Source organism: Mytilus edulis, chromosome 7 (assembly GCF_963676685.1).
Source record: "Mytilus edulis chromosome 7, xbMytEdul2.2, whole genome shotgun sequence".
In the NCBI taxonomy this organism is placed as follows: domain Eukaryota; kingdom Metazoa; phylum Mollusca; class Bivalvia; order Mytilida; family Mytilidae; genus Mytilus; species Mytilus edulis.
In genome coordinates this window covers 66,786,471-66,804,761 of record NC_092350.1, presented here as the reverse complement: position 1 = coordinate 66,804,761, position 18,291 = coordinate 66,786,471, and the positions used below count along the sequence as shown (strand labels likewise).

The following is an 18,291-nucleotide window of genomic DNA, read 5'->3' as shown; positions in this document are numbered from 1 at the left end:
TATAATTCCTTAGATTTATGAAACACGAATTCAATATGATTTGCAGAGGGAACTGTATGTTTCTGGTTTGTGTATATTAATAAACCATTTGAACTAAACTTTTAGTTCTGCAGATGTATATTAGTAACACAAGAAAGTTTAACTTTTCGATGTTTGTCTTAAATTAACAGATATTTTGTGTTTAATAGTTGTCTGTGTATTAACAATTATTATACCGGTAGAAGTATTAAAACAAAAAAGGGAAGATTAAACTGTAACTGTTCTCCGATGAAAAGACTAAGATGATAATCTGACAAAAAACATTAACCATATTAAAAATATGCACCCTAAAAATTGTGTAGATAAGAGTGTTGCATAAAGGCAATGACCTAATAAGCATATCGCCAATTCAAATCATTGGTTCTTTTATACATAAGTCTTCCTTGATAACATTTGTATTCTACAATTTCATCAACTAACTGTTTTGGATTTTGTTCCGTAACCTTTTCATCGGATGATGGACCACTAAAACCTTTTTGTGAGACATCCTTGCCAATATCGTTCTTCACAATATGTTCTTTCTGTTTTCCCTTTGAATTGATTATATAATTTTCTTTACATGGATTAGGTAACTTGGTCAAACTTTCACCAATACTGAATGGTATTTGTCAACCTGCATATTGCCACCTGTGAGGAACATTAATAAAAATTCGTTTATTGACAAATCATACCAACGACATGATTTCACGTGATAAAAATGGAAAAAAAACCAAATATACCTATTTCTCTGGATTTTCAAAACGGAAAGTCCCTTATCAAATGGCAATATAAAAACGTAAACACAATAAACGAAAAGAAAACAACTGTCATATTCCAGCTTTGGTACAGACATATCCTTATGTATAAAACTGCGGTTTAAAGCTGATTTTATAGCTAGCAAAACGTCTAACTTGTATTGCTGTCATATAGCATTCCATCATATTGACATCAATGTGTGAGTAAAAATGTCAAAAATTGGGGTACAGCCGTCAACATGGTCAACCATGTGTTACAATCCTAATCACTATATACAAAAAAAACTTTCTAAACAAAGAAAAATGACAAATGACAAATGAACACTCTATTGGAAAAGCACGTAGACAAAAATGAAAGACAAGAAAACAAAAATTATCATAGCATAATAACATCTTGGCGGAATGTATAAATACCTAGCCACGCCAATAGAATATACCAAAAATTCACTAAATAGTAAAGGTTTAAATATATAAATAAAAATTAAAAGAAAGAATACTATAAAGCGTCATAAAGAACAATACTTCAAGACTGTCATGTATTATGTGAAGTTGGTACGGAATATTTAAAATTATATAGGTCTTGGTATATTCCGAAGAACTTTTTTTAAAAGGACGCAACGTTCGTTGACATAACCCCGGTTCATCAACTTTCTACGAAGAAGCTTTTCACGATTTTTAAAATCGGAGAAGCAGCTGCATGCTCTTGAATACCGCATGATTGAATGAATGAGAAATGGATATTCAATATGCAGGTGAAACTGGTATATTGCTGCTAAAGTGGAGGAAAATTATATCTCAACATTAAAGTCGCCTTGTTTGTGATAAATTCTAGTACTGAGATGACCACTGATGTCAATGTCGAGGTATCAGTTTAAATAGAAATGTTGGTTTTAATTGTTATGAATGTATTTTTTTTTAATTTTTACATTTAATAAACTCATCAGTTAGTTACATTTACTCGGTTTTGGTATCAAAATTTCAAATATATGTAATATATGTGTTCTTGGAAATAGATACAGTTGCACTGTTTATTGGATGTATTTAACTTACTGAAGTGATAGGGACGTATGCAAAATAAGTCAAGATACCCTACTAGTAAAATAGGACAACAGTCATATTGACTTGAATTAACTTTTTCAGTTAACAGATTTGAAATTGTTATGATAGATTTTTAAAAATTGAAATAAGTGTTCATTTATAGGATTGAATATTACCTAGTTTATGTTTCATGCTTAAGTAAAACAATCTGGCAATTACCTAACATAAACCATGATTATTTAGTTACCTTTATCGCTACTTTTGTTTTAAACCAATAACATAATATTACCAATGAAATGCACCGTCTTCACGGTTATCATAATTTAAACTTTTATTTGAAGCTTATTTTATCTCTTTGAATGATACAATTAATTCTTTTCATTTTAAACAACGGATATTTTTATATAGAAAATGTAGAATAATTGACATTTTATGCACAATCCTGGCTTTTCTTAAACCATAGTATTAAAGTGACATTCGTATAGGGTAGGTTAAGTGTTATCACCCAACTTAACCCACAAGATAAATTAACATTACCTTTAGAAACAAAACTTTTAATAATAGTGTATAACGAGCCAATACCGTTAATCTGGGTATGTATGCTTATTGTTATATTCCAGAGTTGGGAAGAAGTAAGCCGGGTTTGATCGAAAAAAGTCTACGCATTAAGCAAGTAAGTAAGTAACCTGTAATTCAGAAGTTGTAGATTTTTCAGCCTGCCATATTTGTTTTAAGTTTCATGTTTTTATGAACTCAGGCCTTCGTTCTTTTCGTCTGTATTGTCTTATATTCTGTTACAACGGAACTTTTACAGGTTACTATACGAAACGAGATATGCTTATTGTTGAAGGTCATATGGTTACCTTTATATGTTTACATCTACGCCGTGTTGTTGTCTGGTTGATATTTGTATCATTGTAAATTATATCATTATTTTATTTTGTTATTTATTAACCATTAGGCGGAATGTAATACTATGAATGATTTTCAACATCTTGTCATAATTATTGTTTAATTCGTCCCAATAAAAAATCAAAAATAATATCGATGTATTATTTTTCTTCGATACCTATGTATATGATATAATGTAATTAATGTTTAATAGCAGCGTTTTCATATTAATAATGAAAAGCACGCATTGGTTTTAAATATGTTGCAATAATTATCTTTATTTTAACTACATCATTACAATTAATTTCATAGGAAACTAAATTGAAGGCTGAGTATATCCTTCAGTTTAATTTTTATTAGTCATCGATTTAGTCATCAACATTTTTAAAACTTGATTAAAAATTATAAACAATAGGTGATTATCAATGATTATTGGTTTCTTTTCTATATTTCAATAAGTTCAGAATTAGTATTTATACTTTTTTCTGCGACTATTTAGCTATGGACATTTGACTTTTTTTAGGATTTCTAAATAGTAATAAAAAAATCAGAAATAATTGTAATTTTCAAACTGTTATACGTTACATGTAAAATCAGGTCTGGTTACACTAGATCATCAAGCATAAACATACAAGCATGAAATTTTTTACGTACATTGGAAAGTCCTGATGATACATCTGTCTACCTTGTATTTCTTCTCTATCTTCTCGAGTTTCTAATTTACTTTGCTCTTGTCCATGTCGTTTAGCTTTTTCTTCCTGTAATTCTTCCTCAAGTGCTTGCATCGATTTTCTGTTTTCAGATATGATTCTGAAATTTACAAAATCATACGTATTAACCTTAAATATCAGTCTTTTTAAAAATTCTTTCAAAGTCATATATTCATTACATTAAAATATCACTAAACTGGTAACCTTAGTTCTTCAGAATATGGGGTTAAAAATAAAACATCAAACTCAATAGTACTATTCTTTAACGATTGGCTTGTCTGTTGATATTCAACGTATGAATAAAAGTACATGATAAATGAGCATCCAACAACATACTCCAGACACATATCTCATTTTCCCTTTGCTTGAATCATGTACATTTGTACCATTCATATTAACCAATAAAGTGACATATTATAAAAAAAAAAAAAAAAAAAAAAAAAACCGGCAAATTTTAAATTATCTTTCATAAAACGAGATTTATATGAACAAGAATGTGTCCTCAGTACACGAATGCCCCACTCACACTATCATTTTCCATGTTCAGTGGACCGTGAAATTGGGGTAAAAACTCTAATTTGGCATTAAAATTAGAAAGATCATATCATAGGGGACATGTGTACTAAGTTTGAAGTCGATTGGACTTAAACTTCATCAAAAACTACCTTGACCAAAAACTTTAACCTGAAGCGGGACAGACGGACGGACGAACGGACAGACGGACGGACGAACGAACGGACAGACGGACGGACGGACGAACGGACAGACGGACGGACGGACGAACGGACAGACGGACGGACGGACGCACAGACCAGAAAACATAATGCCCCTCTACTATCGTAGGTGGGGCATACAAATTAATAAACACTATTCCGGAAGTATTTTCAACTTCGACTTTCACTGTAAAATCCGTTTTAAAAATATGTAAACGAATAATTTCATCCTTCGGAACAATGGGAAGAGGTGTCGATATCAATGGGTAATATTCTTATTGAAAAGTTACCACTCCTACACTGACGCAATTAATACCGCAGTCATTATATCTAATGTATGTATCTTGATATAAACTAATTACTCCATTTTTAATATTTTGAGAGTCTTTTTTTGTATGTTTGGTAAAAGACATCGAAGATAATGTTTATTACAGAAAATATGAGCCAAATGTTTTCGTTGCAAGAATAATTGAATATTTTCTGTGATGTACAGGTGCTAAGTATATTGTTTCAAATTACGTATGAGAATGCTTTCTTAATTCTAGGAAAAGACACTAAATGTGTTCCTTTTTAATGAAAAAAGTTTATCAAATGATATTTGCATTTAAAAAAAGATTTTTCAAAAACGAGTATATAGTAGGTGCAATTCAAACAATATATCCTAAATATTGGCATGGCATCATATTATTATTTTTTCTTAGAAAATTTATGAATAGTTATTACTGCTCTATATCCAGATGCCTCTCATCCAACTTCTTCTGTAATTTGTTTTTCTCCATTTCTAGGTCTTTTGATTTAGATTTATGTTTCATCACTTCCTTTGTTAGCTCGTCAACTTCATTCTGTTTCTCAAGAAGGATTCTGAAGATGTAATGTTTATCGTAAATCAGGAGCTACGTGCAATTTATTAAATAACTCATTCAATATGAACTTCAAATCATACGTATATGATAAAGCTAAATGTGATATACAACTGTCAATGATCTAAAAAGCAAAGAAGTCAGACGGATTAAAAGAGAAAATGTACAAATAGCCGATTAAACATGTACAAGTAGTCTTCTCAGGGGTAGTTAGAACTTTAGGTATTTCTTGACACTTGACCCCCAATTGAAGGGTTACTCCTCCTACATCGAAGCAAATTACTACCGCAGTCAATTAGATCTTGTGTGTGTGTACTCTATGAGAAAGTCAATTACAGATAGTATCAGCCTTTCGTTTTCCGTGTAACAATTTTTAACGCTTTATTTAATATCAAATTTTAATGTCAGGATGCGGTACAGATGGTTTCATCTCCTAACTAGGACGCCTTTTTTAATGCAAGCAAAAAATGTCATTGGGTTTTTGGTTGTTTTTCACTGCTTAAGACTGTTTATTTTTTACAATGAATGCAGGTGTCTTAATAAAATTCAGAATGGAAATGGGGAATGTGTCAAAAATACAACAACCCAATCAAAGGACAGATATTACTAGTATATCATGTTGGAAGTTTGAAACTTCTGGTGCCGCATGAAGATTGTATAGTGATCCCGTCACTGCTGATACAGCTGATATAAGCTTAACTTTGAGAATAAAAATCAAATATAAATTCGGGGGAGGTGTGTTGTTGCTACTGATGATGTTGACATATTCACCTCATCATTTTCAGGACTTTTGTAATTGCTGCCTGAGAATTGTGTTTTTTTATATAGTTATTTAATAGTAGTAATTTCCCGCAAATTTGGACAATTTTAAATACCGATCAATTGCATTATTACAGTATTGTATGACTATCCTTGTCTATGTATATCTTTTTATTTTTTCATGTTAAGCAGATAAATCAAATATACTTATGGAACGCCGGAACTGTCTTATAGTGTAAATATTTAATGTGTTTTGTCGCTTTGTCTTTACGTCCTGTCATTTCTTCTTTATGTTATGTGCAGGAGCCTTTTTTTCCTGTCACTGCATCTCTGTGTTATGTCAAATGAATTAATTGTTTGGTCAAATAATTGTATGATATGTCATTGCTAAACTTTGATGTGTGCAATAGCCATTACATTATGCTGTAACTACTATTCTGTGAATACCACCAAACGTAATGATCAACCACCTATACATTCTTTTTATATTTTCTCTATGTTGTGTCTATTCTGCCTTTAAGTAAGTCTGGTAATAATTGCGTCCTGTTACAAAGGTCATTGTTATGCCGTATCTTCTAAACCTTTTGTTTATATACATTTTTTTTCTAGTTCATATACGTTTTGCTGAACAATTGATACTCTCTGTTAGCATTCATTACGTCATGTGCAAATGCCTTTCACATTATGTTCAAACACTTATATATTATGTGCACACGCTTATAAAGTTACGTTCAACCAACTTATATGTTGTGTGCAAACATCTTTTACGTTATGTGCAAACATCTACTACGTTATGTCCCAATGCCTGTTACATTTTGTGCAAACACCTATAACGTTTTGTGCAAACACCTATTACGTTATGTATAACACCTATTTCATTATGTGCAAACGCCTATTACGTTATGTGCAAATACCTATTACATTATGTGCAAACACCTATTACGTTATGTACAAAGGCCTATTACATTATGTCCATACATCTATTACGTAATGTGCAAAAACATATTACGTTCTGGGGAAACGCTTTTTTGACACAGTTAAAAATAAAAACGCATCAGTGAAATAAACTTTGAAAATTAAGAAGATTACAAGTTTGAGCTTTCTAAAAAGCTGTGGACTGCTTCGCTGTATCCATATTTAAGGGAATATGTGTGCATCGGGTTGTTTATTTAGTATTGGAAATGTGGTATTTTTAGATATTTATTGATATAAAAATGCTATATAAATATTTAGTTTTAAGGGGAAATTATGTTGTTCTACTTTAAGAGGGTGCGTAATACACCCATGCTTTTAAAATGTTGTTCACTTTACTTGTTACTTTACAAATATACAGACACGATTCTCGAGGTGTGTCTCTGTTTTTCATCTTCAGTGTGTGATATATGTATATTAAAACGATCATGAACTACTACACATAGTTAATTTTTACGGGATTTGATGTCTTATCCTCAGAAAGAAAAGTCTGTAATTCTTTATCTCATTTAAGCCAATAGGTGCCACATCATGAAGCAACCAATCATAATTCATATGTGACCATTTATTATTTCAAGATGGCGTGTATATCGACTGAGAAACTAATAGCTCTGTGTCGTTATTCAAAGCAAAAAGAATGTTACATTTTAAAAACAATTATATCTTCCATTCACATTTATTACATACGGTTTTAAAAGGCGGCAATATATTTATGAATTTTAGCCGTTTGACGAGGTCAATACTTTATAGATGGACATGTTCAGATTATATTGACCGAGGAAGAAGATATTTTCTTGTACTTTTTTTTAAATTAAGAGGGAGTATTGGCAAAATTAAGTCCAAAGTCCCCATCTTAATCAAACTGCTTATACATGTTATAAAACCAACAAATGTAGTTATACCCTTTAAAAAAATTCTAGTTCCGCCACTGGTAATGACTGAGAAATCAAATAGAGCAAAAAGTTAATTTAGGTCCGTGTGTTTGTTTTCAAGACTTAAATGATATTTTAGCGGGAACAATTTCTCTATTCCTTTTTCAAATCTTTAACATACAGCTGTTCTCAAAATGTAATAAAACATAACAAGGGTTTTATATATTTTTTTTACTAATGTCTTATTATAATCCTTATTTCATTTTAATTCATTTTGAGAACTAGAAACGTATCAATGACATATTGTAAATGTAAAAGACTTTTTAAAACTGGGATTTATCTGGCAAATGCTTTTATTATGCTTAAACAAATGAATAAGAGGGTTCCGAAATTCTAACAAAATTTAAAAAACATGACAAGTGAACATTCTTAATTTATAAGCAGTAGCAGAAAATAACAGAAGATTTAAAGCCTTATTTTTCATGTCAAAGTCTGTCCCAGTTTTCTTTTCGTTATATCGGTGATTTTTTAAAAGAATTTTGCTTTAATATGTTACGTCGATTTCACGGCGAACCAGATTGCACCAATTTTAGACAGATTCCGTATTTTGAGGATAATGTGGATTAAATCATATGAATAAAAAGCCTCGTTAGCTTTCACTACATTTTTTCACGCTTTAACCGCAGCTGAGAAAAGGGGGACCGATATTTCTTAAAATGGCAAAATTTAAGGGAAACTGTCAAAAACAATGTATATTTTAGAATGACAACATATGGAACCAATAGAATATATTTGTATGAAATTTTATGTTTTTTAAAATAAGATTTCTCAGATGTGCAGCAAATCCCTTTTATAAACCTTTGGCTAAATTGTGTATTTAACTAAATTTATCAAACCTTCGCGTTCATAACTAAACGCATCGAAGTTAACCGTTTATACCGTATCCCACAATAACATTCATTGATCTATGACTCTCCATTCAGAAAAGAAGTAGATGTTTCTCATTTATATGACGATATTCGTTGAAATGTTGAACAAACAGATAGATTCATATCAACAACTGCGGAATAATGTGTTGATTATATATATAATATAGTTCTAGAACACACCCGTGAAATCGCGGGGTCGTAGCTGAATTAATTAGTATATAACTATGCGTATTCCTTTTTGAACCCGTCGACCTTGAACAATTATTGGTGATATTAATTATTTGAAAAACAAAAGGTCCTGGAATGGAGTATTTTTTAATCAATAGCATTATCCTATATAAATTATAAATAAAGTTGAATTTTTTTATTCGCTGTTTTACGTCATGTCCGCTAACAAATTGATAACTGTATCTATACGCCTTATTTTAAGTCCAGATTTTTAGTATTCGTATTGTTATTCGTATTGTTATCTTAGAAAGTCTTACTGATGAAAATACTACAATAGGGAACAATTTGACAATGATTGAATTTAGTAGTATCAACCCTGTGATTATGACCCGTGTATATAGCAGAAAACAATATCAATTAACTTGAATATGGATTTTTTGTATCATTCTTGATGACACGTTTCGGACAGTTACTGGACCAAATCGAAGTCGTTATCTGGAATATCAGTTTGTGGGATTGAACTGGGAGTGAACGAATCACATCGGTTAACTTGCGGGATGATTATGCGAGTTTGCACCATGTATCTATCTGTTATTCATATATAATATCATATGGTCGCTAACAATCGATTCTCTACAAATAAAGAATAATTTCACATAAGTAAAAATACATAAATTATAATATACAAACAATAAAAACCATTTCATTCATGTATCATTAGTTCTCTCATAAGTTAAATTACGTTTAAAATGATAATTAAAAGTTACGCATATTTCTAAAAAGTAGTATACAATGTTTTCTCTCTTTCAATAAGTTTCGATGTAATAAAAAGATAGTATACATAAAAAGTTTCTTAACAACTATAATCTGTCTAATAAAAAACGATGTGCATCGGTATTCAATCAAATAAAGTCTAGACGACGAAGCGCACGTCAAAAGCATGACGTCATAAAACAGAAACGGGAAAATGTGTTATTCAAAAGAGCGCAACGTTACATAAGAGCTTTAATAAATAAATAGTAAAAACTGTGTTTCGTATTTTTAGAATAGATGAATGTGTTACTTAAACATTTAATAAATAATTAACTTATAATTAAAATTTGAATATTTCAAATTTTACTGCGAGTATGGCCAGTAAAGGTGACACAAGGCTGGTGAACTTTTTATGCTGAGGAAATATTTGTATGGGTCATTTTTGTGGATGACAGGATAAGGCAGTTTGTAATATGAAAAAAGCGTTTTAGAGAAAAAATAACCCCGTGATTTTCCGGCATCAGTCCGTGAACTTCGGCACGGGTTACATTTAAGTTTGTAGGTCTATAATTGACACTATGGCTGCTTTAAACGCAATACCGTATACAAATATATACAAATTTATTGCTGACACAAGTTTACAGTTCGAAAACTAGGGGTAGACTGCCCCAGCAACAGTTTACAAAACATATAAATTAAGTCAAAGATAAGGGTATTAAGACATTATAAAAGGTTCCCATAAAATATGAATATAATTGTCCAATCTTATGTAATAATAATAGGATTATTGTCCTCCGGCTAAACTTTATAAAATAGCGAAAATTGCTTTTGTAGTTCAAGTGTTAGATACATGTATTATCTCTCACATCGTCTTGACAGCGATCGGATTAAGTTGTAAAATAGTAATTCTATAATCTCTTTGGATATTTGAAATAAGAAACATTTACAACAAGAAATATTCAACTTAAAACTAAAACGAGAAATAATCAATTTAAAACGAAAGTTCATATGAATATTCAAAACGACAGCTCATATAACTATTCAAAACGAGAGTTCATATGCATATTCAATTCAAAACGAGAGTTCCTATATAAAGCACTTTGCAAATTATAGTAAAAGTTCCCAATGTCACTTTTATTCCGGTTATATTATCCACTACTTCCCCGAAGTGCTCGTCCCGAGCACAAACTGCTACATTTCGTCATTGGGTTTGTAATGTTATATTTCATCTGCGGGAATTCGTCCTTGGGTAATTCGTCTTTGGGTAATTCGTCTATGGGTTATTCGTCTTTCAATTGGGTAATTCGTCTTTGGGTAATTCGTCTTTCAATTGGGTAATTCGTCTTTGGGTAATTTGTCTATGGGTAATTCATCTTCATGGTTGCTGAAAGTGTGTACATACTGAAAACATCACGAACATAGAAAATGCACATATTGGACTTTTTAATAGATATGCAAAGGGGGTATGTGGAGGGGGATAAACATAAACATACTAGATATTCTGAGGAGGGAGACTACTGACATAAGTATACTATACTCTGAGGAGGGGGACTACTGACAAAATATACTAAGATAAAATTGAGAATGGAAATGGGGAATGTGCCAAAGAGACAACAACCCGACCATAGAAAAAAACAACAGCAGAAGGTAACCAACAGGTCTTCAATGTAGCGAAAAATTCCCGCACCAGGAGGCGTCCTTCAGCTGGCCCCTAAACAAATATATACTAGTTCAGTGATAATGAACGCAATACTAATTTCCAAATTGTACACAAGAAACTAAAATTAAAATAATACAAGACTAACAAAGGCCAGAGGCAAAAATGCGGCGGGGTTAAACATGTTTGTGAGATCTCAACCCTCCCCCTATACCTCTAGCCAATGTAGAAAAGTAAATGCATAACAATACGCACATTAAAATTCAGTTCAAGAGAAGTCCGAGTCTGATGTCAGAAGATGTAATCAAAGAAAATAAACAAAATGACAATAATACATAAATAACAACAGACTACTAGCAGTTAACTGACATGCCAGCTCCAGACTTCAATTAAACTGACTGAAAGATTATGATTTCATCATATGAACATCAGGCACAATCCTTCCCGTTAGGGGATTAGTATCATACCATCATAACATATATGAGAAGAACATAACCCGTGTCATGCCAACAACTGGTTTTTGAATAAATGTGTTTAGTTCCGATGCAAAGACCCTATAAGTGAATCAATATTAACGCCAAAATATGCAATCTTTAATGACCTGACAACAGTATCGTAACTATATCCCTTCTTAATAAGTCTATTCAAAGGTTTTGTTAGTTTTTGAGGTGAATACTGACACCTTTGTGCTTTATAAAGAATATTTCCATAAAAAAATGGATGTGAAGATACATGTATCTATTTCAACTTCACAACTCAAAAGGACTTGCTCTATTTTATCTATAGATATATAAACAACAAAGGGTGCTTTTATAATAATCATAAAAGTAGAACTAAGTATCAGGGTATTTAATGAATTGATTGAAAAAAAGGGGGGCCAATAATGCTCATTGGCCCGTTAAAAAATCTAACAAACTACACTATACTGTCTGGAAGGTTTTCGAAAACAATATCAAGAATCTAAAGCGGTTATCAGATTATCAGTGGCTATATTTCTACCTTGTAAGCAGGTTTTGATCAAACATAATAATGCATTTTCTGACATGTAGTATACAGGTCGTCACTCCTGTACACCCAACGGAAACAAGACCACAAGACAGAGGACGAGTCCATCTTGCATTCTTGTTTCGTTTTAAAATTGTTTTATAAAATGATTTTGTTACACCACCGATAATCTATGTATATGCAAGCTTACACGTGTAAATTCAACTACTTATAGCATGTTGCGTGAAATGATATAATAACGACAACTAAAACAATAATTGTGGTTATTATAGTATACTACAGTCAGTGATCCTTGTTCAAAGTTACAACTTTCCCTTGTGTAAAACACTAGGTTCTATGATACAACAAGGATACACAGACTGTAGCTCAATTTATGGAGGTTCTCTTATACTGCCAGTGGCAAATGTCTCAGAAAAAAGATGATTATTCATCTTAGAATAATGAAGTTGGTTCTTAATAAAATCTGAATTAAAAATAGAAAAACGAAAACAGAACCTCTTCTTACATTTATTTTACAATCGGCTCTTGAACAGCCTGTATTTGCAACCAGATTAAAAACTATTTAGATAGGGGAACTACTTCTAGAATTCATAAATCTGTCTTTGGTTGAATTATATGGGACTTGTGGAACTTAGCACTACTATGATAAAAAATTGAATTTTTTTTTCTGATGTATTTTATTTAGGGGTGGCTCTGCTGCCTATTGATATAGTTAAGTACATTACAATATAATAGGGGTAACGTAAAAATGTGCATTCTCAAAATGTTCGCAACTATTACAGCATGTACTACAATTACCATCACTTCTGGGTTGGGTTTGTGGTTTAGGTTTTTCTTAATAGCACTGTTGACTTTGACTGGTTCTGACTCCGATCCTATCTGAATGGTCATGTCTACGAGCAAAGCACATGGAGCAATATACCCTGGTCTAAGTCCACGATATATAACTGGCTCCATAATTGCCGTTGTTCGAGCTAGAAAGTACAGTTTGCATTTTCGGTTTCGAACGCGTTAAAATGTTAATTCCAATTTCGGTAATTCCATTTTTAATTTGCAGCTATTTGATATACCCTTTGACCTGTCTTGTACATTTTTAATCAAGAATCAAAAATCGGACAAAATTTGAGGTAAGGCCAATTTCCCCTGATATTTTTTTTACAGAGGGGCTAATTTCAAAAAGTGCTGAAAGAAAAGAATTTATGATAAAAACAAGAAATAAAAATATCTTTTGGTCAATGTCTCGATTTTTATATATTATGATATGTCTGGAAAATAGTTAGTTTAACCCCCCCCCCCCCCCCAAAAAAAAAGGATGAAAGTCAAATATGCTTAATTTACCGTGTTTTAAGGTTCGAAACAAAGGAATCCCCCGAGAAGGACACTTCAATTCAAAACAAAGTTATGTTTTTTGTTGTTGTTGCAATTTATACAACTTTTTTCCCTAAAAAAATAAATGATTTTTTTTAATAAAAAGGAGAACTTCACTAAATTTTACCTATATAGCTGCTTAATACCTTTTATTTCTTCAAGAGTCGCCGTGGCTCCATCAGTAGCTTTTTAATACGTTGAATGAGTGAGCTGCATGTGAGATAAGAGTGAGGTGCCTGATAGTATAAGGACTTGCTGTTTTTGATATTGAAGTTGTAAATTGATGTAGATAATAAATATATATATGTGCAATAAAATTTTATCAAGAGAAAAAAGCGTTTTAATACGTAAATAATGGATTGTTTTTCAGAAGGTGTTCAATCTCATGGTTATGTTTCTCATTTTTTATGATGAAATATTAAATTGTTATGTTTCTATCACATTTATTTCAGATGTTTATTTAATTCAAAGAGTCACACTGAAGTAGGTGCTTGTACATGACCAATAACACGAGAATTGATTGTAAATCAATGAAGCCCAACATATGTTATACACATAACGAAAAAAGGCCATAGCGGAAAAATTTCAAAACAACATGTGTTCGTAATTTTAAACATGAACGTTTTATGATATGTAACAATAGCAGACAGTAATTGTGTCATCAATCCACCAACTGTGTAGATACTTTTTCTTACATTTTTAGATTGTACAACCATTCGTAAACCGGTACTTATGGGCATTAAGTTTTTCTGTGCGTTCGTTCGTTCGTTCGTTTGTCCGTCCGTCCGTTCCTTCTTTCGTCTGTCCGTCCCATTTCAGCTTAGTGTTTGGTCAAGGCAGTTTTTAATGAAGTTGTAGTCCACCCAAGTTTAAACTTAGTTCAAATGATCCCTATGATAAGATTTTTCTAATGTTAATCATTGTTAATGCCAAATTACAGATTTTACTTCAATTTCATGGTTCACTGAACAAAGAAAATGATAGTGCGAGTGGGACATCGGTGTACAATGAACACATTCTTGTTAATATTTTATTAGCTTTAAGTTAAACAAAGCTATTTACAAGTATGCTACAAATCATCTATCAACATTAGCACGCTTTTTTAATACAAAATTAATTTTGAATATTTATTAGTTGATATTTCATATTTTAATGGTCCTTAGAGGCGTTAGCAAACAATAGATATTAGTTTTAATAAACAAAAAACAAACAATTATAGTTTTTGCCTTGATTATAACCTGTTCAAGGTATGAAAATAGATGATGTGACGTATTTTCATGTACTATAATCAAAATATATCGGGCTATTTAAAAACATGATTTACTTAGCTAATCGAATGGAAAAAAATCACGGGAACATGGCCCTACCTTTTTTTCCAAAATCCCTGTTAGTATTTAAAAAGTTACAGATGAAATGGGCGCGCCACCTGACCCCTCCCCCTCCCCCCAGGACACCAGTCCGTCTCAACAGGCATTGTCAGGGATGGAGGAAAAAGTATGTCTTATTCAGAATAATATACACGACCGTAATGGAAAATAAACGAAAATAAAATCTAAAACATTTTTGCAGGATTCCCTAGCTGCTACGAGAATCGTGGGAGACGCCATGCATTTAAGGGCACACGATACAGTTACAGGGGAGGTAATGACGTTGCTAAAGTAAAATATTATTTTCGCGACGTCAAACTATGACATATCGGGAAAAGATGCATTTTTCGACTAATTTTTATCATTCAAACTGATTTAATTTGAAAACGAGTGCATGGACCACTATTTTTAAAAATAACATTTTGTTTCATTTTGCAGGTAGATTATGTGGACCAAATTTGAAAAAACTGTAAATAGTGCATTTTTTTTTTTTTTTTTTGATAAATATACAGCAAAAAATAACGTTTTTTTCTTAATTCATGACCATTTGATAAATATGAGATATTTCTGAATAAAACATGCATAATTTTTTAGGATACTTATAAAATACTGAAATTACAAATTATTTAACAAAAAACAATTTGTGTTTATGTTTTAAAAAAAAAAAGTTGCGGTTTTCTTTCGAAAGGGAAAGTAAGGCCACACATCCAAATTTTGAGCAAATATACAAAATTTCGACCGCAATTAACTCTAAAAGTAGCGCATGAAGGTCTATGTTTATTACATATTAGATTTAATCAGGCAAAAAATATCCTATATAGAAATTTTCATCAAACTGTAAATACGAGATTAAAACTGTTTGGTATGCCCTTAAAGCATTAAACTGGTTCACGTGTCTCGCTAGAATAGCCTACTGGAGAGTAAATATTTTTGACACCCATTATATTTTTAGTTCGAGATTGAATTTGGGAGAAAAATGGGAACTTTGAACTACCTTTTAGTAACTGCGAGTACTTTCAGATCTGTACTTAGTGGGTTTTTTTCTCGATGGGTCGTACAAGTACCCGGCCACGTCCATTCTATGTTTTTGTTAGGTGTATTTCTTTTCGTTTTTCGGTTTGAATTATTTTACATTTGTCATTTCCGGGCCTTTTAATAGCTGACTGTGCTGTACGGACTTTGCTTATTGGTGAAGGTCGTACATTGACCTATCGTTTTTAATTTCTGCGTCATGTGGTCTCTTGCGAAGAGTTGTCACATTGGCATTAATACCAAATCTTCTTCTTCATATTATATTGTGTCCTTCGGTTGCACTTCTGCGAAACTACAGTCCTGTTTGTGTATTTGTAAATCTTTTGATTTACAACAAGTAAAGTGAATAAAAATTAAAAGCATGGGTGTATAACGCACACTCTTAAAGTTGAACAGCATATTTTCCCAAAAAACGAAACATTTATATAGCATTTGTATATAAAAAATATCTAAAATACCACATTTCATCTACTTAATAAAAAACCCGATGCACACATATTACCTTAAATATGGATACAGCAAAGCATTTCACAGCTTTTTAGAAAGCTCAAACTTGTATTTTTCTGAATTTGAATGCGTATATCACTGATGCGTTTTTATTTTAATCTGCGTCAAACAAGCGTTTACCAGAACGTAATAGGTGTTTGCACATAACGTAATAGCTGTTTGCACATAACGTAATAGATGTTTGAACATAATGTAATAGGCATTTGAAATAGGTGTTATACATAACGTAATAGGTGTATGCACAAAATGTAACAGGCATTGGCACATAACGTAATAGATGTTTGCAAATAACGTAAATGATGTTTGCACAAAACGTATAAGTTGTTTGAACGTAATTTTATAAGGGTGTGCACATAATGTATTAGGTGTTGAACATAATGTAAAAGGCATTTGCACATGACGCAATGAATGCTAACAGAGAGTACCAATTGTTCGGCAAAACGCATATGAACTATACCTTGATGTATTATGTTTTCACTGGAGATACATATGTATAAACACAACATAAAACCGTTAGACTATAACATCATGAGGTTTTCATAGAACAAATATATATCAAAACAAAACGTTTAGAACATTCGGCATAACAATCACATATGTGACAGGACGCAATTAATACCAGACTTACTTAAAGGAAGAAAAGACACAATATAGAGAAAATATGAAAGAATGTATAGGTGATTGATCATAAAGTTGGGAGGTATTCACAGAATATATAGTAGTTACAGCATAATGTAATGCCTATTGCACTCAACAAAGTTTAGCAATGACATATCATACAATTATTTGACCAAACAATTAATTCATTTGACATAACACAGAGGTGCAGTGACAGGAAATAAAGGCTCCTCTACATAACATAAAGAAGAAATGACAGGACGTAAAGGTAGAGCGACAAAACACATTAAATATGTAAACTATAAGACAGTTCCGGCGTTCCATATATACTGACCAAAAGTGACGGTGACTGGTCCACGACCACTAAAATAGATGTTTGATAAAAGATTGCAAACATATTTAACATTAATTTATGTTTATACTTTGTAGGATTACATTTCAATTGTTTGTAGTAGTTTGTGGTTCCATAAAAAAAAATTAAAGTTGAACAAATCTTACCCAATGGTGAATTTTTGTTGTATTTCTTCAATAACTGAATTGACAAAATCGTCCTGTTTGAATACATCTATACTTTTTGGACTTATCAATTGTGGTATTTCATCTAAATTATCCATGTCTTTTTGCAATAGTTTCTTTTCGAATAAGAATGTCACATCATGTTTTTCCTGCAGTAGGTTTTCAAATTTTGTGTATGTTTTAGTGTAACTTTCTCGAAGACATTCAAGAGAAGCCAAATATTCAAGAACCGATTCCTGTTCTATCTGGAAGAAATCACTCGCAGCTGTTTGGCTTATTGTTGTTACGTGATCTATAATTAGCTGAAATCCCTTAGATGTGGAAGTAGCCATTTCTCTAAACTTGTCACTATCGGATTTTAATTTCGGTAATATTTTAGATTTGACTTCTTTCAACGTTTTTGTAATCAAATCACCTTTCGATTTAAGGTCCTCTATGATGTGCTCGGTAGCCTTACGGGACGAGTCGGTGGTCTCTTTGATTTTACCTAGAGTGTGCCCGTTATGTTCAGACAAGATACATTCGCTACAGATAAGACAATTGCAATCTTTGCAAATTGAAAAGAATTCAATGTTATGTGTCTTACAAACAGGTTTCGGTTTGAATACACCACGACCTTCAATGTGCGAATCTATTACTACATGTCCTTTTGTTGATGGAATCATATCATGAAATAAACGACACTGCATACATAATAATTTTTCACAATCACGACAAAATAACGATCCTATTCGATCCTTACACATAGAACATTTATTTGAGGATAACTGTGCCGTCGCCATT

General features: G+C 31.8%; 1 protein-coding gene across 1 annotated transcript; it reads right to left on the bottom strand.

Moving 5' to 3' along the window:
- Nucleotides 1-368: 368 nt before the first annotated feature.
- On the bottom strand, nt 369-18,287 carry LOC139483350 (putative leucine-rich repeat-containing protein DDB_G0290503). The gene is made up of 4 exons (XM_071267374.1): nt 17,491-18,287; nt 4,849-4,986; nt 3,357-3,512; nt 369-633 (listed from the first exon to the last, which is right to left on the bottom strand). The coding sequence occupies exons 1-4, from the start codon at nt 18,252-18,254 to the stop codon at nt 369-371; spliced, it is 1,323 nt and encodes a 440-aa protein (XP_071123475.1). The 5' UTR covers nt 18,255-18,287.
- Nucleotides 18,288-18,291: the final 4 nt, after the last annotated feature.